The sequence below is a fragment of the Scyliorhinus canicula genome, chromosome 20 (assembly GCF_902713615.1).
Source record: "Scyliorhinus canicula chromosome 20, sScyCan1.1, whole genome shotgun sequence".
Classification (NCBI taxonomy): domain Eukaryota; kingdom Metazoa; phylum Chordata; class Chondrichthyes; order Carcharhiniformes; family Scyliorhinidae; genus Scyliorhinus; species Scyliorhinus canicula.
In genome coordinates this window covers 51,174,415-51,196,146 of record NC_052165.1, presented here as the reverse complement: position 1 = coordinate 51,196,146, position 21,732 = coordinate 51,174,415, and the positions used below count along the sequence as shown (strand labels likewise).

General features: G+C 46.5%; 1 protein-coding gene across 2 annotated transcripts in view; it reads left to right on the top strand.

The window, feature by feature from the left end:
* The first annotated feature begins 3,697 nt into the window (after window positions 1-3,697).
* LOC119955096 (cystine/glutamate transporter-like) overlaps window positions 3,698-21,732 on the top strand; it is an 83,988-nt gene continuing 65,953 nt past the window's right edge. The window contains exons 1-2 of one of the 2 annotated variants that reach the window (XM_038780968.1): window positions 3,698-4,419; window positions 14,661-14,787. In XM_038780968.1, the coding sequence (XP_038636896.1) occupies window positions 4,200-4,419; window positions 14,661-14,787 (347 nt within the window). In that variant the 5' untranslated portion in view covers window positions 3,698-4,199. The remainder of the gene's footprint in view (window positions 4,420-14,660; window positions 14,788-21,732) is intronic. The other variant, XM_038780967.1, reaches the window with a different exon arrangement.

Sequence of the window (21,732 nt, the reverse complement as noted above, 5' to 3'; positions counted from 1 at the left end):
CCCCCCCACACAGACAGTAATCAGCCCCTCCCCCCCCACCATGTAATCAGCCCCTCCCCCCCACACACTGTAATCAGCCCCACCCCTCACCCCCACACACACTGTAATCAGCCCCTCCCCCCCCCCCCCCCAACACTGTAATCAGCCCCCTCCACCCCCCACACACACTGTAATCAGCCCCCCCCACCCCCCACCCACTGTAATCAGCCCCTCTCCACCCCCCCACACACACTGTAATCAGCCCCTCCCACCCCCCCACACTGTGATCAGCCCCCTCCCCCCACACTGTAATTAGCCCCTCCCCCCACACTGTAATCAGCCTCTCCCCCCACACATACTGTCATCAGCCCCTTTCCCCCACACACTGTAATCAGCCCCTCTCCCCCCCACACTGTAATCAGCCCCTCTCCCCCACACACTGTAATCAGCCCCTCCCCCACACTGTAATCACCCCCCTCCCACACACTGTAATCAGCCTCTCCCCCACACACTGTAATCAGCCCCTCCCCCCACTCACACTAATCAGCAATCCCCCCACACACGTATCAGCCTCTCCCCCCACACACACTGTATCAGCCTCTCCCCCCCCACACACTGTAATCAGCCTCTCCCCACCACACACACACTGTAATCAGCCCTCCCCCCACACACTGTAATCAGCCCATCCCCCCCCCCCACTCACACCGTAATCAGCCCCTCTCCCCCCACACACACCGTAATCAGCCCCTCTCCCCCCACACCTGTAATCAGCCTCTCTCCCCCCCCCACACACACTGTAATCAGCCTCTCTCTCCCCCACATACACTAATCAGCCCCTCCCCAACCCACACACTGTAATCAGCCCCTCCCCCCCACACACACTGTAATCAGCCCCTCCCCCCACACAGACAGTAATCATCCCTCCCCCCCACACACATTGTAATCAGCCTCTCCCCCCACACACTGTAATCAGCCTCTCCCCACCCCACACTGTAATCAGCCCCTCTCTCCCCCCCCCCACACTGTAATCAGCCCCTCTCCACCCCCCCCCACACACACACTGTAATCAGCCCCTCTCCACCCGCCACACACACTGGAATCAGCCCCTCCCCCCCCACACACTGTAATCAGCCCCTCTCCACCCCCCCCACACCACTGTGATCAGCCCCCTCCCCCCCACACACTGTAATCAGCCCCTCCCCCCACACACTGTAATCAGCCTCTCCCCCCCACACACACTGTCATCAGCCCCCTCCCCCCACACAATGTAATCAGCCCCTCCCCCCGCACACTGTAATCAGCCCCTCCCCCCACACACTGTGATCAGCCCCCTCCCCCACACACTGTAATCAGCCTCTCCCCCCACCACACACTGTAATCACCCCCTCCCCCCCACTCACACTGTTATCAGCCTCTCCCCCCCACACTGTAATCAGCCCCTCCCCCTCACCCCCACACACTGTAATCAGCTTCTCCCCCCCCCCCCCACACACACTGTAATCAGCCCCTCTCTCCCCCACACACACTGTAATCAGCCCCTCCCCCCACACAGTGTAATCAGCCTCTCCCCCACACACACACTGTAATCAGCCCCTCCCCCCCCACACACTGTAATCAGCCTTCCCCCCCACACACTGTAATCAGCCTCTCCCCCCAACACACTGTAATCAGCCTCTCCCCCCCCACACACACTGTAATCAGTCCCTCTCCCCACCCCCACACACTGTAATCAGCCTCTCTCCCCCACCCCCACACACTGTACCCCCCCACCACACACTGTAATCAGCCTCTTCCACCCCACCCCCCCCCCCCCCCCACTCCCTCTCCCTCTTTTATTACACTCCTGTATCATCTTTTATTACACTTTGTGTGTTTTGATATATTACAGAGGATAATGTGTTGCTCAAACTTTAGTTTCTGATGAGGTTTTCTGAATCTCAATGAATAAGACTCGAACTCATCCAGTAGTAACAAAAGGTTAATTGAGTAACTATAACAATAATTGTGTGAGTTATTTACTTTAAATTGATACTAGTGATCAGGTTAACAAGATCTAACTACAGTAACTATGCTTAACTACACTAACCATCTGAGCTAATCTGATACTCCTGTCCTGGTCACAGTGCATCCAAATATGAGAGAGAGAGGCACAATGCGGTTGATTTTACATCCCTATTGGTCCAGCCCTCTAATGATCATCTGGCGCTGCTGATTACACATTAACCCCTTATGTACATGCACATAGAGATCACCACATCCCCCCTTTTTCTAGTGTTACATATTTTCTGTATGTCGTAAAGAAAATTAAACAACAATAATGGATGCGGTTTGCAAATGATTACATAAAATCAATGAGTTAATCAGTCAAAGGTTGATACATTTAGTCACTTAGTTTCTTTTTTTCTGTTTGCTTGTGGTTCAGTCCACAAGTCATCATGTGGTGTTCAAATGGTTGAATCGATTCATTGTCTGATTTTGACTTTTTTTTCTATGCTTGTGGGAGCAATTCTGTGTTACATTTGCCTTAACAACTGTTTTGCTTCCTTGTCTTGGAGCAAATGCGAATTTGTAAAATTCGTTGTCATGCCATGTTATGTTTGTAGTCTTGCCATTGTTTTGGATTGTGCTGTTACATTGTCCTTCATGTGCAGAGTTATACCATGTTGTACAGGCTGTTGTTTCATTGTTGTTGGGACTTCACCTGAATCATGCTGGACCAGAGTCCTGGCGAATCGTATAACTAGGGCTGTAGTCGAGCTTTAACGTTAATTGTGGAGGGGAGGGTTCAGTTGAAAAAAAAATGTATGGAGAATTAGAAAATCAAAGTTAAAGGAGAAGTACAGGTTTTAACTAGTTAAAGGAGCCGAGAGCTGAGGAGAGGTTAGTAAAGTTTCCAGCCCACGTAATAATACAGAGGGTATAGAAAGTAACAGGAATTTAACCTCAGGCAGAGCAAAAAAGGTGACAAGTACGAGAAGTGAGGTGGTCAATTCAGGACTGAGGGGTGTTGTATCTAAGTGTGCTCAGTATACAGAACAAGGTAAATGAGCTTGTTGCGCACATTGAAATTGGCGGGTACGATGTGTGGGCATCACGGAGAAGTGGCTACAAGGGGATTGTCATAATATACACACAGGTATTGGAAGCCTGTCTCCCTCACTACTGCAGTAAACGCAGTCCTCACAGACCCAGCTTACCCAACACATCAGGATCAGGGCTGGGATCTAAATATACAAGGATGTGTGTCCTATCAAAGGACAGGCAGATGGACAGAGGGGGCAGGCTTGCATTGTTAGTAAGGAATGAAGTTAATCGACAGCAAGATGTGATATAGGATCAGAAGGCATAGAATCTGTATGGGTAGAGTTGAGGAATTGCAAATGTAAAAAGACCCTGATCGGAGTTCTATACAGGCCCCTAGCAGTAGTCTGGATGTGGGACAGAAAATAAATCAGGATATAGAAAAGGCATACAAGAAAGGCAATATTACAATAATCATGGGGGACTTCAATGTGCAGCTAATTCTAATTTCATTTCTTTTTTACTTCAACGTTCCCCAATTCTTACCAACTTCTGAATAACTTCATTAGCTGTGAAGGGCTTTGATGCATCCAATGATTATGAAAAGTCATGATGCAAATCTGTTATTCTTTTTAATGGCATACTTAGGAAAGGAGGAATTTATCTTAAAGAAGTGGCTAGTTAGTCACAAATATGCTGCTGAATATGTTTGAATTGAATATAACAGAGCACAAGATAAGGAAAGTAAACTTGAACGGTCACTTCAGCACTGGAACATTTACATTTAACAATTATTGATGCGCAGCATAGTTATTACGTATCTATTTTGTATTTCTTGTGAGGAAAGTGGTAAAGGATTTACCTGGTTAATTTTTACATACACATTTAATAAGATGGTTTTACTGTGCACCTAACCATCAAACTTAATTTTGCAAATTAATTATTACTTCTTTATTTTTCCTTTGGAAGGCTCTTGGCTTCAATCCAACTTTTTTTTCTCTCTTTGGGGGCTGTCTTGCCAAACTGTAGCTGCTTTCAATGAGCTTCACGTTCACCATTTCTTTCTGCTGACATGGTGGAGGAGTCGAAGTTTCTGTTATTCTGCAAAAACAAATACTTTTGACTAGAAAATATTTAACAGTGGAAAGGTTAAATTTGACCAGGTCACCTTTTTGGCTGTCTTTTTTCGTTTTCAAATAATGGGAAGCGCTCCAGAAAACATTCAAAATAAAATGGAGTCACAGGAGCAAGCTGTGTTTTTGAGGAAGAAAGTTAGCTTGCTGCGAACTATTTCATTTTTAGTTGGTACAATAGTAGGCAGTGGTATATTTATTTCACCAAAAGGAATTCTGATTAATTCTGGGAATGTCGGGACATCCCTGGTGATCTGGTTGGCCTGTGGAATACTCTCAATGTTTGGTGAGTGAACATTTTTCTTATAAAGCAATTTTTATTGAATAGTTATTGAGATGCAGCAGATTACTGCCTCTGTGTTCTGTAGCACAGAATGACAGAAATTAGTACATGAATATTTGTATGTAATTTTTTTCCTCCAGATCTGAACTAAAGCATCAACCCAACTTATTGTAAAAAAAAGGGTCCAAACACATTGATTGCTTGTATGCTAATATTTCAAGAACCACTTTAAAAAAAAACATAGGCTTCCACATAACCATTCTGAGCTAGTTATCTAAGGCAGAGTTCTTCAAAGTGCGGGTCGTGACCAATGCGTGGGTCACACGTGGGTGTAGGGCGCGTCGTGTAGCAATTGGTCACAGCATTCCCACGGTGCTACCGATCGCGATGGATGGATTTGTTTATTGTCATGTGTACCGAGGTACAGTGAAAAGTATTTTTCTGCAAGCTGCTCAACAGATCATTCAGTATATGTGAAGAAAAGGGAATTAAACAGAATTCAAGAAAATACATGAGAATACATAATAGGGCAACACAATATATACAATGTACTACATAAGCATTGGCATCGGATGAAGCAGACATGGGTGTAGTGTTAATGAGGTCAGTCCATAAGAGGGTCATTTAGGAGTCTGGTGACAGTGGGGACGAAGCTGTTTTTGAGTCTGTTCGTGCGTGTTCTCAGACTTCTGAATCTCCTGCCCGATGGAAGAAGTTGGAAAAGTGAGTAAGCCGGGTGGGAGGGATCCTTGATTATGCTGCCTGCTTTCCTCCGGCAGCGGGAGGTGTAGATGGAATCAATGGATGGGAGGCAGGTTCGTGTGATGGACTGGGCGGTATTCACGACTCTCTGAAGTTCCTTGCGGTCCTGGGCCGAGCAGTTGCCATACCAGGCTGTGATGCAGCCCGATAGGATGCTCTCTATAGTGCATCTTGTTGCTCGTTTTACTGGTGATTAACACGCCTCCGTTTAAAGGCCGTGTGCTTAACACTACTATGGCTCTGTATATGTAATTATGCTCGGAGTCGCCAGGTGCCGTATTGAGACACCGTCACAAGTATATCAAGGTCAGGTTCAAAGCAATAAGTCTTAACACCGATTAGTAAGTCCAAACGATTGGTGTTTATTATAACAAATATAATAAATACACATGCATACGCTAAAGAGACTAACTTACTTCTAATACTAAACAACTAAATACTTATCTAGACAGGAACAGGCAAGGTCAGGGAACAAGGCCTTCATCCCGTTCTTGGTTTGCAACTTTCTGATTCGTAAAGTTGTCAAGATCTAGCAAGGTCTGGATCACGTAGCGATCGTTGTTTTGGCACTTACAGTTCGATGGCTGAGGCTCAACGGCCGGTGATGAAACTGGAGTCAGGATGCGATGTAACAGGTCTGGGCCGGAGCAAAACAACAGACCGAACCATGTGTGGGACCTACTCTTATAGGTCCTATAAGTGCGCGCCCCCTTGGGGCGGTTCTTTCACCTGCCAGGTATCGATTGGGTCTCTCCCAATCGATATTTTCCAAACTCCCCAATCTGAGGGTCGTTCCTCGATGGGTGGGACGGTCCCTACGGCTCTTTGTGTTGGTTGCTTTGGCGCCATTCTGTCTGGGCGTTTATGGAAAAGTATCCATTGATACTTAAATGTTTCTATTGTGCGGGGTCTGGATCTGGATCACCTCATTACTATGCAGATCTGTTTCCATTTGCATCTTTGGCTGAAACTCTGCACCTGGCCAGAAACTGGTTTCTGTACGTGCAGAATGCAAAACAGTTTTCTGCAACCTGCTTGTCCTCACTAAGACTGTTTTTCCCTGCAGCCTTAGCAGTTCTCCATTTTGTAGCCCAGTGTCCATCTTAGATGGCGACAATCTGTAAAAGTTGGTAAGGGTTAATGTGGACATGCCGAATTTCCTTAGTTTCCTGAGGAAGTATAGGCGCTGTTGTGCTTTCTTGGTGATAGTGTCGACGTGAGTGGACCAGGATAGTTTTTTGGTGATGTGCACCCCTAGGAATTTGAAACTGCTCACCATCTCTACCTCGGCTCCATTGATGCTGACAGGGGTGTGTACAGTACTTTGCTTCCTGAAGTCGATGACCAGCTCTTTAGTTTTGCTGGCATTGAGGGATAGATTGTTGTCGCTGCACCACACAACTAGGTTCTCTATCTCCCTCCTGTATTCGGACTCGTCGTTATTCGAGATCCGGCCCACTATGGTCGTATCGTCAGCAAACTTGTAGATGGAGTTGGAACCAAGTTTTGCCATGCCGTCGTGTGTGTACAGGGAGTAGAGTAGGGGGCTAAGTATGCAGCCTTGCGGGGCACCGGTATTGAGGACTATTGTGGAGGAGGTGTTGGTGTTCATTCTTACTGACTGTGGTCTGTTGGTCAGAAAGTCAAGGATCCAGTTGCAGAGTGGAGAGCCAAGTCCTAGGTTTTGGAGCTTTGATATGAGCTTGGCTGGGATTATGGTGTTGAAGGCGGAGCTGTAGTCAATAAATAGGAGTCTGATGTAGGAGTCCTTGTTTTCGAGATGCTCTAGGGATGAGTGTAGGGCCAGGGAAATGGTGTCTGATATGGACCGGTTGCGACGGTATGCGAATTGAAGTGGGTCAAGGCGTTCCGGGAGTATGGAGGTGATGCGCTTCATGATCAGCCTCTCGAAGCACTTCATTACAACTGACGTCAGGGCCACCGGGCGGTAGTCATTGAGGCACGTTGCCTGGTTCTTCTTTGGTACCGGTATGATGGTGGTCTTCTTGAAGCAGGTGGGGACCTCGGAGTGGAGTAGGGATAGGTTAAAGATGTCTGTGAATACCTCTGCCAGCTGGTATGCGCAGGCTCTGAGTGCACGACCAGGGATCCCGTCCGGGCCCATCGCCTTCCGTGGGTTCACTTTCAGAAAGGCCGATCTGACTTCGGAAACTGTGATGGTGGGTATGGGTGAATTACGGATTGCTGGGGCACTCGATAGCGGATTGTTGGTTACCTGCTCAAACCGAGCATAGAATGCATTAAGTTCATCGGGGAGGGGTGCACTGCTGCCAGAGATGACAGTATTTGGGGCAGCACGGTAGCATGGTGGTTAGCATAAATGCTTCACAGCTCCAGGGTCCCAGGTTCGATTCCCGGCTGGGTCACTGTCTGTGTGGAGTCTGCACGTCCTCCCCTTGTGTGCGTGGGTTTCCTCCGGGTGCTCCGGTTTCCTCCCACAGTCCAAAGATGTGCGGGTTAGGTGGATTGGCCATGCTAAATTGCCCGTAGTGTCCTAATAGTAAGGTTAAGGGGGTGAGTTGTTGGGTTATGGGTATAGGGTGGATATGTGGGTTTGAGTAGGGTGATCATTGCTCGGCACAACATCGAGGGCCGAAGGGCCTGTTCTGTGCTGTACTGTTCTATGTTCTATGTTCTAGATACTGCTCGGCTTCGCTTTGTAGCCCGTTATGTTGTTTAGTCCTTGCCACAACCGCCGAGAGTCTGTCTGTGACTCTAGCTTAGTTTGATATTCTCTCTAGGCATCTCGGATGGCTTTGCGGAGGTCGTACCTCGATTTCTTGTATAGGACAGGGTCGTCTGCCTTGAACGCCTCAGATCTGTCCTTCAGTAGGGAGTCAATCTCGCGGTTGAGCCATGGTTTCCGGTTGGGGAACGTACGTACTGCTTTCTTTGGCACGCAGTCGTCCACACATTTGCTGATGAAGTCTGTGACGGTGGTGACATACTCATTTAAGTTAGTCGCTGAGTTCTTAAATATGGACCAGATATTGGTCGAAAGATGAATTTCAGACATATTGTATTACACGTAGTTAGTGCAGTAAGGGCGAAAAGCCTGCTGCAGTCATGTTTTTAAAAATCCTGCTATGAAAGACGGCAGTCTTTTGGAGACAGATGTGCAATTAAAGCATTGTAGGAGTTGGGCTAATGGAATTTTGTTTATATAAATAAACTTCCCTGGGGAGTAGATAATTAGAGGCATTGTGTTTAGTTTTAGTAAGATGATGTATTCTAAGGGCACTTTGTGTTGAGAATTGTGTATGATGGAACTATCAATTCAGCGAACACGTGTAGTTGGATCTGAACAGAGGCTTTAATACACTTACAACAGAGCCAGCCTATTCATCGTTGAATCTCCAGAGAACTGGCAGGCTGGCTCTAAGGCACTGATCTTTATACATCGGTCCCAGGGGGAGGAGTCCTGGGCGGAGCCAAGGGAGGATCCCAGTGCAAACTCTCACGTACTCCCAGAGCGACTCCCCCTGGTGGTCGGATAGTGCAACTGCACTTACAATGGTGGATAGTGAACATATATACACCGAGTTATATTGGCAACTATATACAGCATTGATCTCACAACGGGTAGATAACGAACATATATACATGGAGTGATATTGGCAACTATATATAGTGTGAATCACATTCACCACAGTGTATTTGTCACCATGGCTACTGTCATGCAACCTTAGGACCATCTGAAGGGTGGCATTAACAATAGTTGAAGACCACATCATGCATGTCTCAGCAAGATTGAAATATTTTAGCATAGACTAAAAGTAAAAAGTACAATGAGTAAAGCGAGCTTCAATAAAATGCTTAAAGTACCGAGTTGTGAAATTCAGATCAGTGACAATACTGGAGACAATTGCCTTCTTGGAGGTGTCACTGCTAGCCACTTGCTTCTGATGCAACTCATGGTATACTATCTGGAGATAGGGACCGACAAGGCATCTGCTGTGAATCTGAAAATGACCAAATGCTTCATTTCATGATATCACACAGCTCTATTCATTGATCTGACATTCATTTACCACATGGAGACAACATAACTCCATTCAACAAATTTGCACCTCACTCACAAAAAATCAAGCATTCAGTTGCAAGATGGGCCTGGTACTAGCATTACTTCAAGAATCAAACCCCCAACTTACAAATAAAGTGATTTTGGGCAGCATGGTGGCGCAGTGGGTTAGCCCTGCAGCCTTATGGCGCCGAGGTCCCAGGTTCGATCCCGGCTCTGGTCACTGACTGTGTGGAATTTGCACATTCTCCTCGTGTTTGTGTGGGTTTCGCCTCCACAACCCAAAGATGTGCAGGGCAGGTGGATTGGCCATACTAAATTGTCCCTTAATTGGAAAAAATGAATTGGGTACTCTAAATTCAAAAAAGAATTGATTTTTAAAGAACTTCTGCCATTGCAAAATCTCTAGATGTCTTGTGGATTTTGTTTGGAGGTGTTGTGGTGAGTCCCTGGATTTGACAGATATTATTGCTGCATTCTCACAAAGAGGGCCAAGGATTTGGTGTCCTGTTCACACAAAGGCTGCAGTAGATGTAGGGGTAGCAGTGACAATGCCTCTGGATCTGCAAGACGACAGGGAGATGGAGTTGAGGCTGTTGAGAGGGCAATATCTGTATGATATACTCTTGCTATCTTGGAGCCAGACTCCTTCGTGGTTATCTGAATGCCAGGTCAGTCAATCCAGCACCTTCTGGTGCATATTCATCAGTGTTCCCCATATGCTGCTCTATTATGGACCTCAGCTGAGTCTCCTGTGGCATAACTCACATGCAACCTCAGCCTCCTGTGAGTAATACATGAACCAGCCTTTCCCCTGACCTGGTTACAGCCCACTAGTTCCCAGTGATTCAGCACATGCTGACCTCAATTCTATACCAGTCTTTAAGCTACATATAGTGCCAGCACCTGAGCCGGTGGTTGTAAGGGTCCAATCAAGTGGCAGTACTCCATCAGTTATAAGGTGTTCTTTCACTCTTCCTCCTGAGCCTACTGTTTTTGTGCTGCTAGAAGGTCATTGTGACCCCTCAGGATTGGCTTGGAGTCTCGAAGAATTGAAGATCAAACTCCAGAACCCTGCTGTGCAACTAATATGGGCCAGGATTTAGAGTACACCAAAGTATATCATGGATTTCACCTGACCCACAACTTTTAATAGATTTTGGTTATGGAGAGCACAAAGGCCCACTCGACAGATGTGATGCAACAGAGATCTAAAGTATTTTAAAACAAAACAATGTGTATTCTATGAATCCAGGTAACATTTTATAAACACACAGTAAACATCTTATCAACTACCAACACTGAAACCCCACCCAAAGATACAGTACTCTATAGGTAACCCTTAGTAACTTTCCTAACAACATCCATCAGTCAAAGATTCTTTTTAACAAAAACAGTAGGTTTACATTCCTTACAGAAACAGGTATTACTTTGAAATCATCATGTGATCTGGAGACATTCTTTAGCATGCAGAGAGAGAGGCCAAAATACACCTCCTTGGTTTGAATTCAGCTCTCCAACTGAAAACGAAACTAAAACTCAGAGCCAAAAACAGCTTCCAGCTCAAAACAAAAGTAAAAGGCAGAGTCAGAGCCCAGATCCACCCACACACTGACATCACTGCAGCCACTTGAGAAAACAAATTTCGGGCAGCACGGTGGCGCAGTGGTCAGCATTGCTGTCTCACGGCGCTGAAGTCCCAGGTTCAATCCCGGCTCTGGGTCACTGTTGGGTCAGAGTTTGTACATTCTTCCCGTATTTGCATGGGTTTTGCCCCCACAACCCAAAATATGTGCTGGTTAGGTGGATTGGCCACGCTAGATTGTCCCTTAATTGAAAAAAAAATAATTGGGTACTCTAAATTTAAAAAAAAGAAAAAAAGGAGAAGATGAATATTTTGTAAAGTGACTTTCCCATGACAGCAACCCTGGCTAAAAATCATCTGGACATTAAAGAGGATAGTTTTAAAAACATTGTTTGATCATCTGTTTACCAGATATAGAAGTATTGACACTGGGGGGGGGAAAGGCTGTATTGATGACAGTAAAGCATCATCCAATTGGGTAGTGAGTCTTTTTGATTTCCAATTGGTGTAGGAAAGCCGTGTGTGACAATTATTAATGTGTTGACTGATGAGGAAAAGTCATGTGATGAAACCTCCAGGAATACATTCAATCAAATTTGGTTACCCTGTGCCTGAAAGCAGAAAATCAGCAGGGGAAGGTTGACCCAAGGAAAGTTGGGGAAGATGGAAAGCAAAAGGTCACGGACACACCTTCTGTGATCAATTCACCATGACAGATAGCAGATTGTGGAGATCCTGGAAGTTGAGCAGGGACATCAGACAGAAACATAGTCATCCTGAATATTTTCAGTGATTCTGGATACCACAGGTCTATGACATAAATAAAAGCAAATTACTGCGGATGCTGGAATCTGAAACGAAAGGGAAAATGCTGGAAAATCTCAGCAAGTCTGGCAGCATCTGGAGGGAGAGAAAAGAGCTAAAATTTCGAGTCCGATGACGCTTTGACAAAGAGTCATCGGACTCGAAACGTTAGCTCTTTTTTCTCCCTACAGATGCTGCTAGGTCTATGACATATCTGACCTCATCATATTAGAGAACCATCTCCTCCATAGGGCTTAGGAAATGCTGGTGTCCTTGTCAGGTTCTACTCCCTTCTATATTTGGCCACATTATCCAGCAAGAGAAAGAAAATAATGCTAATGATTTTGTTCAACTGTGTTAAGTGATGTGTCTTTTAGAGCTGAATGGCTGAGGCTATGTGGAGGGAGTGAGAGGTGAAGAAAGTGTCAGAATTGTTAAGTGCCAATGAGGTAAAGTATCTGCATATTACGCATGAGTCCTAAGCACCAAGGACTGCTGTGGCAGTTATGATAAATTGAATAGCATGAGATGCTAATTGGGATGGTCGTTAGGGGATGTCCCACGAAATTGCATTCATTGACCTTGACCTCCAGCATAAGGTGGAAAGCAGGAAGTCCCTAATCAGTTTCTGCAGCTTTCACCTCATGCTAGGTAGCAGGATGGGGGGCTGTGAGAAGAGACATAAGGCTGGAACACAATGCTCTCTTGTAGTCAGTCCCATGATGCAGTACACTATCGTCTTCACGGGGCTCAGTAGATGCAGACATATTGGTCTTCTGCTAGTTCTGCTCTACTTCCTGGATAGTGTGCAACTTGCCCTGCAAGAGAATGGAAGAATGTCAGCAAGTGTTTTGCATCGTGTTTGGAAGATTAGCCTGCCATTGCTGAAGAGCTGAACGTATGTGGAGAGCGGAAGAGGTGGACGTCGGGCTGGCAGCATTGGAATTTTTGAGGGTGAGGAGGGCTCTCTGAATGTTCGGCCTGTGTCCTGACTGCTAGGGTTTGCTGATGAATGAGTGACGGTGGTGCATTGAGCAGTGTTAGAGGCTTATTTTATGGTGTGTTTTTGAAAATACATTCACTGACCGTGACCATCTGCATGAGATCACTGACCTTTTTCTGACCCTGCTGCAAGATCCTTGGGGCCAGATTTCATGAGTTGATCGCCCTTGGTCACCTGCTCCCATTTTCTTCTGAAGGTGATCCTTGATGTCCTCCTGGCCCCCACTCACCCTATAGAAACACAGCCTTTCTCCTTCTGTTGACCTTCATTACTAACTTAATAACAATAATAATAAATTTATTGTCACAAGTAGGCTTACGTTAACACTGCAATGAAGTTAATGTGAAAAGCCCCTAGTGCCACATTCCGGCACCTGTTGAGGTACATAGAGGGAGAGTTCAGAATATCCAAATTACCTAATAGCACTTCTTTTGGGACTTGTGGGAGGAAACCAGAGCACCCGGAGGATACCCACGCAGACACGGGGAGAACGTGCAGACTCCAGTGACCCAAGCCAGGAATCAAACCTTGGACCCTGGAGCTGTGAAGCAACATCCACTGTGCTACCAAACTGTGAACTTCTCCATTGGAGTCTACTATCTAAACTGGTTCTTAATTTGTTTAGCTACGTGGGTGGCACTTGATTGAATGTTACAGTCATGGTAAAGGAGGCAGCACAAAGTTTGCATGTTCCCTGCCTCAATGGGACTGAGTCCAACAGCTCGCCAATTGTGTCTCCCATAGACAAAAATTTTGAAATGGTGCCCCAATCTCTCAATCCTCCTAGGCAGCCTCCAGAACCCCCCCCCCAACATCCTGACTTAACTGTTGGGAGGGCCTCTCGCCCCCTTCACCCCACCTTATAAGGGCAAGGCACCCCTGTGCACAATCTCTGGCACAAGCAAAATGCCACCTTGGTCTCTTTCCTGGCAGAGCCACCTGGGCACCAAGGTACCTGGGTGGCATCATTATGGGCCCCCAATCACCTGGGAGACCCCTCCCCAAGTGCCGTTCTACTTGGTCCCTGTTTGTGGAGACCAGTGCGAATAGGAGTCTCCTCAGCAAGGCCATTAGATCCCGGAGGCGGGTTAGTTCTGTCGGAGACATATTTAATTGTGTCTAACAGGACACTTAAATATGCAAATCCTACCAGTTCTCGCAAGACATAGCAAGCTGGGTAAATCTCGTGAGAGGTCATGCCCAGAATTTACCCCACTAACATTCAAGTAAAAGCAGCTCTTCAATTAACAGTTAAACAGTTTTTAAAAAGAGAAAGGTCTTTCCCATCTACTCCTAAAATTTAATGAAGCAAAATCCATACACAGGTCAAATGCCACTTATTAATAAAGTTAACACTCAGTGGCTTACAGATTTATGCATAAAGCCCTTGGGAGAGAAGCTTTCAGAAGTCAGTCCGAGAAACACACCTCCTTTCCTCAGAAACTAGAGCAGAACTCCAAAAATTAAACTAAAAACAACAGACCCAAGGCAAGGCTGAAAAACAAAATGAAAACCAGACCCAGACCCTTCCATGGATGACATCACATCCTGCCTAGTTGTTAACATCTTATCACAGCTTTAGCAGACATATAACCTGGATACCTTAACCTAAGTTATTTTAATAACATTACTGCAACAAGCACCTAATACAATCTATAAATGTTCCTACATTCATCACATTAAGTTGAGGCAGCCATTGTTGTACAATACTCCAGTGCTTCACCCATCACCAGATAGTAAATTCCTCATTTAAATCAGGAAAGGGAGACAGTTAAAAATGAAATCATTGATTGGAGTGTCCCTTATCATGGAAGAGACCGTGCTGAATCAATACCTCCTTACTTCCCACTGGGGAATTTATTGCGTCAGAATAGAGACCTGCGGAGAGGCTGCAAGTCTACACATTAGGGAATAAAATGTGCGCATACTTCAAGAAACTTGAAAGAGAAAAAAGCATGGGAAGAACAATTATATTCAGCAGGAAATCAAAACCTTTGTTGTACAATATGTTAATACCATTTATCGACATTTTGTCTGTTATGCACCAGGAGCTCTATCTTATGCAGACCTTGGAACAAGTATTAAGAAATCTGGTGGGCACTACATCTATCTCCTGGAGACTTTGGGTCCACTTCCAGCCTTTGTCCGATTGTGGTGTGAAATCATTGTAATCAGGTAAGATATCTTAATAATCTCATACTTTCTGGCAGTGATATACACACATCGCCAAACCGGATAGTGTCTGATAATGGATGAGGGGATCACAATGCGCAATTAATCTGCACATTCAATGTAATATAGGCAGCACACTAATCTTGTACTCAGTGCTAACTGCTCTGTGTGTCAGCTACATGCATCAGCAAGGATCCCATAATCAGAACTTGATAATACTAATTAAAGTTAGTTATAGTGTTTAAAGGGGAGACCGATTGTGGGCGGATCTGTGCTGGATTGTAGCTGTGCAGAAAGTGAACCTGACCCTGGAAAGGGCTCAGAAACCTGCAACATTGAAGGGATTGGGCTCCAAGCATTCCAAATGATGCACAGAAGATCTTGGTGGCGGAGGTGGGAAGGAGGAAAGATGTCCTGTGTCCGTAGGGGCCCAGGAGGCCCTCCTGAAAAACACTCGAAAGGCAGTGAGACCAGATAACCATGGCAGTCAATGCCAGAAGGTAAATCCCGAGGATTCAGAGGCAGTGCCTGAAGAAGTTCCGTGGCCTAACTTTTCTGTTCCCACCTACACTGGGAACCATCGCAGGCGGTGCGGATAATTTGACGGAGCAGCAAAAGGACTGTTGATTTGGGCGGGAATTTCACAGTGGGACCAGAAAGTCTCACCCAATGATTTCACAGGAGTCGTCAAGGTCAGTAAATGCATCTTCAAATGCCATATCCTACCAACGGTACCAGTAACCTCATGCATAGCAAATCATTACAAAACCCTCAAGGTATGACCTACAGTCTCTGCAATCAGGACTCATACTTGACATTTGTATGCTTCATCTCACTCTTACACATTCCTTCGTGTTTGGCCTTTGAGGCAACGATGACCATGTCCATCATCTGGTTTTTTGGTAGAGTTCTAGTGGGTAGGTGGCTGCTCAGGCTGCTCTGCGCCAGGAAGGTTCTGCTGCAGAATATCACAGATGATTGACTTTTGGACAAGTTGCTGGCTCAGGATTTCCTCCCCTTGCATTTTCACTATGCTTCTGATATGTGCTTACTTTGGAAGGCGACTGCATCATTTTCATTTGGTTAAGCACTGCTACATCACACATCTCAGCTTGCACACACTGCCAACCATTCAACCAATACAACCACATCAGCCAAACAGATCACAAGGTACTCACTGACATACTTCAGCTGTCTTTCACAATAAGGTGGCGCAACCAGAGGCAGCAAGAGCTAACTGGGGGGATTAGGGGCACCCACATCTCCTAATCCCCATGGAGGAGTTAATGCTGGCCATTATTGGGACAGCCATTTCTGAGGCCATGACCATCAAAGATAATGGTATTCTCATTTTTAATCCTTGTTCTCATATCCAATTTGCCTCTCATCCCACACTCTGTTCTAATGTACAAGTTGCAGGTGCATGCAGCTCACCTCACCTTGTGCCTTTTTTCTTAAAGATACCCGAGAGGTGCAATCTGGTCAAGCAGTGGACAAACATCAAAAAGACTGTGATGGGATGGATAGTGCTGTCACATGATTTTGCACATACTAACTGCACAACATTAGAACATAGAACAGTACAGCACAGAACAGGCCCTTCGGCCCTCGATGTTGTGCCGAGCAATGATCACCCTACTCAAACCCACGTATCCACCCTATACCCGTAACCCAACAACCCCCCCCCCCCCCCCCCAACCTTACTTTTTAGGACACTACGGGCAATTTAGCATGGCCAATCCACACAAAACCCGCACATCTTTGGACTGTGGGAGGAAACCGGAGAACCCGGAGGAAACCCACGCACACACGGGGAGGACGTGCAGACTCCGCACTGACAGTGACCCAGCCGGGAATCGAACCTGGGACCCTGGAGCTGTGAAGCATTTATGCTAACCACCATGCTACCGTGCTGCCCACAATTGAATATATATTTTTAAAATTCTTTCATGTAGTTGGTCATCACTGGCAAGGCTAGCATTAGTTCCCATGCCTAATTGCCCTTGAACTGAGTGGCCATTTCAGAGGACAGTTAAGTATCAACCACATTACTGTGGGCCTGGAACCCGACCAGGAAAGGAGAGCAGATTTCCTTCACTAAAGGGTCAGATTGTTTTTTGCAAACAATCAGTGATAGGTCCTTGGCCACCATTACGAACTTGCAATTACAGATTTATTAACTGAATTTAAATTCCATTAGCTGCCATGGTGGGATTTGAACCCATGCCCCAGAATTATGATTCAAGTGATATTACCAGTACACCACCATCTCCACTGAGAGGACACATTAGAGACAGGATCTACACATACTGGGCAAAAGTGGGCTGCAATTGGGGCAAGGATAGTGCAGGTGTCAGCTCACCAGAGAGTGAGTTGGTGCACTGATTCACTGTAGAGGATTCTGATGAGAACTTCAATGGGACAGTCTCCATAAGAACACTGATGGGAATCTACAACCAAATACTTGGTGCATTGTGAAAGCTGCCAGAAAATGTGCAATGAATGTTAAGGAGAATGGAAGAGACAAGCATCAGCTTAGCACAGGGCTGAGCACAGAGCTTGGAGACCATCCTTTCCAGCTAAAAAAGCGGTGGCTAATGCTGTGCACTAACCCATGATGGTCAATGTCACAGTTTTTTCTGCTGCCAACATGGCTGTGGATTACAGTGTACAAATGGGTCCAAGAAAGACTGTGCAGGGGTATGGGGAAAAGGCAGGGGAATGGCACTAAGTCCTAATGCTCTTTGAAGAGCTGGTGCAAATATGATGGGCCGAAAGGCCACCTTCTGCACCGTACTGACACTGTGAAAGTCAGCAAGCCTCCCACCAACTAATGTTGCAATGCATCGAAGCACTAGGAAATGCAAAGGTATGATGGAGACAGGTGATAAAGAATGCACAAGGGTGCCTTTTGTATCTAAGAAGGCATCATTTGATGTAGAAGTTTGGTTAAAAAATATTATTTTTGTGGTGGCTTTTATTTTTGCATTCTGACCAAATGCATATTAGATGGCCAGTAACAGAAGAAGAAAATTAAGGAGTTGGATTATTGGTGAATGGGAAATTGTGGTTACAATTCCTGGTATCACACTCCTGTGAGTTCTCCTCTTCTGCCTCTATCTCCTCCTCCTGCTTTCTTGACAGCTGATTTCCATACAGCTAGTGGAAAAGGTTGTCACCTCATGATGGCAGGACAGCAGTAGATCCATAGAATCCCTCCAGTGCAGAAAGAGTCCATTCGGTCCATCGAGTGTGCTGCTCCGACTCTACCAAGAGCATTCTACCTAGGCCCACTCTCTGCCCTATCCCAGTAACCCCACCCCAAACTGCACATCTTTAAACACTAAGGGGCAATTTAGCGTGGCCAATCCACCTACCCATCATACCCATTCATACCCACTCTGCAAAACACTGAAGGACCCCTTGAGAGCAGTTCAGGCAGTGGAAGTAATATTTCAGCTGGCCAATGGTCTACTCCATAACCTATTGTCTGGCAGTGTGGCTTTCATTGTATTTATGCACACATACATTATTACATACTGGTGTCATCAACCATGTTGACAGTGGCCAAACCTTGTCCCCGAGTAGTCACTGTTTGTTTGCCATGATGGTTCAAATGCAGTTGATATATGGACTGCCACAGAATGATTGCATCATAACTGCTGTGAGGATACCAGGCATTGATCTGAAAGATCACACACCAGGTTTGGAATCCCTTTGGGTTCTGGCATAGGAAAGACTTGGCATGTGGCACCTGCAAAGCAATCTGCTTTAGTCAATGGCACACTGCACCTTGGAATCCTGAAACCCTTGCAAATCCTAGCTGTGCCCCCTTATCTCTAGCAAGTTAGAATGAAGTGTAATCAATTATCTTTTGATACTGGGTGGTTAGCACTGTTGCTTTACAGCACAGAGTCCCAGGTTTGATTCCTGTCTTGGGTCACTGTCTATGCGGAGTCTGCACGTTCCCCCGTGTCTGCGTGGGTTTCCTCCGGGTGCTCCGGTTTCTTCCCACAAGTCCCGAAAGACGTGCTGTTCAGTAATTCGGACATTCTGAATTCTCCCTCAGTGTACCCGAACAGATGGCGGAATGTAGCGACTAGGAGCTTTTCACAGTAACTTCATTTCAGTGTTAATGAAAGCCTACTTGTGACACTAATAAAGATTATTATTAGAGAATGTAATGATCATCCTTACACAACAGTGGGCAAACTAAGAGATGTTGCTGGACTGCTGAGGATCCCTGCAAGCTGCTTTGCGCACTGATATTTGCAACCATAATGGCAGCAGCCTGAACCTGCATGGCAACAGGTAGAGATTTCACTGGCTCAGTCTGAGCGGCTATTGCAACACTGACATGTGTCGCTTCTGCTTGTATTGCGATGGGAACTGAGATGTTGGTAATAAATGCTGCAATATGGCTGGGTCCATAAGTGTTTTCAAGAAGTTCGACACCACTTACCCAGTGAAAAGGATCAGCTCCAAACTGTGCAAAACTGTTAGAGCTGGCTCCTCCTTGTCTACGCCAACCCTCTTGAGGGCCTGTTGTCAATGCACCAAACATTTCTGTGTGAATGCCCAGCAGGCCTTTTCTGTACATTAACCCATCAATCCTCATCTGAGTCCTCTGCAGCCAAACCCATGTGCGATACCATGCTCTGAACCATTAAGCTAACACAGGTGCCTGCCACAGTGTCCGTGACTCACCACCAACTGAACTTAACTCCCTACAACTTTACGAAGCATGTGCAGTGATAGTATTTGAGCTGTTGAATGTGAGTATGAGATCAAGTGATGGTTCTTCTTCCTCCTCAGTCTGTTCGGGGCTGGTTTAGCTCGGGCTGGTTTAGCTCACTCGGCTAAATCGCCGGCTTTGAAAGCAGACCAAGCAGGCCAGCAGCATAGTCCGATTCCTATACCAGCCTCCCTGGACAGGCGCCAGAATGTGGCGACTAGGGGCTTTTAACAGTAACTTCATTGAAGCCTACTCGTGACAATAAATGATTTTTTTTTCTTCCTCTAGGCTTTCAGCCTCAGGTACCATAGGCTGGATGGCAGCAGATTGTGGATATCTGAAAGCAAAAATGCAGACCAGCAGTGTTGGAGTTTGGGAAGGACAATGAGAGAAAACATGGGCTGCATGCTTATACCAACTACACCTTGTACATTCAAACAGATTGGGGAGTGAGGGGGAAATGTGATTTGGAGAGGCCATTTCAGTTAACCCTTACATCTTTTCCTTCAAGTGTCAGCACCCACAGCTGTGCCTGCCCATAACTGTTTGTTACTGCTGCCATTTATTGTGGCCAATCCTGTCCTTTAAAGATGGGGAAGTGTGTCAGTGAATGTGTTGCAATGTGTTAGGTTGATGTGCCGGCCACATTCGACCTCAGCCACTCAGCAGCCTTTTCCACTGAAGAATAGATTATGGTGATTATTTGAAATTTAGTGGGCGTGATTCTCCCAAACCGGGAGAAATCGTAAGGCTGGCGTCAAACCCAGGCGGGTTTGACGCCAGCCCCCCCCCTTCCCGACCGGGAACCGATTCTGGTCCCCGGTCGGGGCTAGCAGCCCGACGCCGTAAGCTCCGGCATCACGGGCTTAACGAATTTCGTTAAGCCCGCTTGCCCGAGTTAGCACCGGCTGACGCGTCATATGACGTCAGCCGCGCATGCGCGGATTGGAAGACTCCAACCCGCGCATGCGCGGATGACGTCATCGCGTATTTGCGCGAAACCCGCGCATGCGCGGGCCGGGATGCCCCTCAGCCGCCCCGCGAATGGATACTGCGGGGCGACGGAAGGACAAATAGTGCGCGGGCATCGGGCCTGCTGCCCGCGATCGGTGCCCACCGATCGCGGGCCCATGGCATCCTTGGCACGGCCGTGGTACTGCCGTGCCAATCGGTGCCATGGTTATAAAATGCGAGTGTTTACGGCCGTTTTTACGAACGGCCAGACCAGGTGTGTTTGCCATTTGTAAAAACAGCCGTAAAGGGCTGGGAACTCGGCCCATCGGCCAGCTGTGAATCGCTGCCGGCCGTAAAAAAACGGCGGCAGCGATTCGTGTCGGGAGTTGGGCGTGGGGGGGGGGGAGAATAGCGGGAGGGCGTCGGAACAGCGTGGCCGTAAAATTTACGAGCCACGCTATTCTCCGCACCGTCGGGAGTGCGGAGAATCTCGCCCAGTATTCTTGCATTTATCCTGAAGAATGCAAGATAAAAAGCTTTGGCAACATGTCTCGCTCTTTTCAGCAACTTAGTTGTAGGAGATAGTCATTACATGGCGCTTGTGGGGCACAAATGCTACTTGCCACTTATCAGCTCCCTAAACCTGAATGTTGTCCCGCTCTTGGGCTGGTTTAGCTCACCGGGCTAAATCGCTGGCTTTTAAAGCAGACCCAGCAGGCCAGCAGCACGGTTTGATTCCTGTACCAGCCTCACCGGACAGGCGCCAGTAACTTCATTGAAGCCTACTCGTGACAATAAGCGATTTGCATTTCATTTTCATTTCTTGCTGCAAGCAGCCAAAGATTTTCTTATCATTTGGGAAGTTGCAAATAAACTGAACAATTTATAATAATTAATGACCATCCCCTCTTCTGACCTTGTCGTAGACGTGAGATGACCAATTGAAGCAGCTGAAGATGGTTGGGCACAGGGCACTTCCCTGAGGTGTTCCATAATGATGCCCTGAAGCAGAGTGCTCATTGTATATATTAACACCTTTTTGATTATATAAATCGGTGACCATTAACTAGGGATCGACTTGTGTAGTTGTAAAGCAGAAGAGACTAAAACTGTGCTGGCTGGATTTAGAGATGTACTGAATATCTCTGTAACTAAAGATGGTGACACATGGCACTCTGGTGAGCACAGCTGCCTCTGTCACTGAGGACCCAGGTTCGAATCCCGGCCCTGGGTCACTGTCCGTGTGGAGTTTGCACATT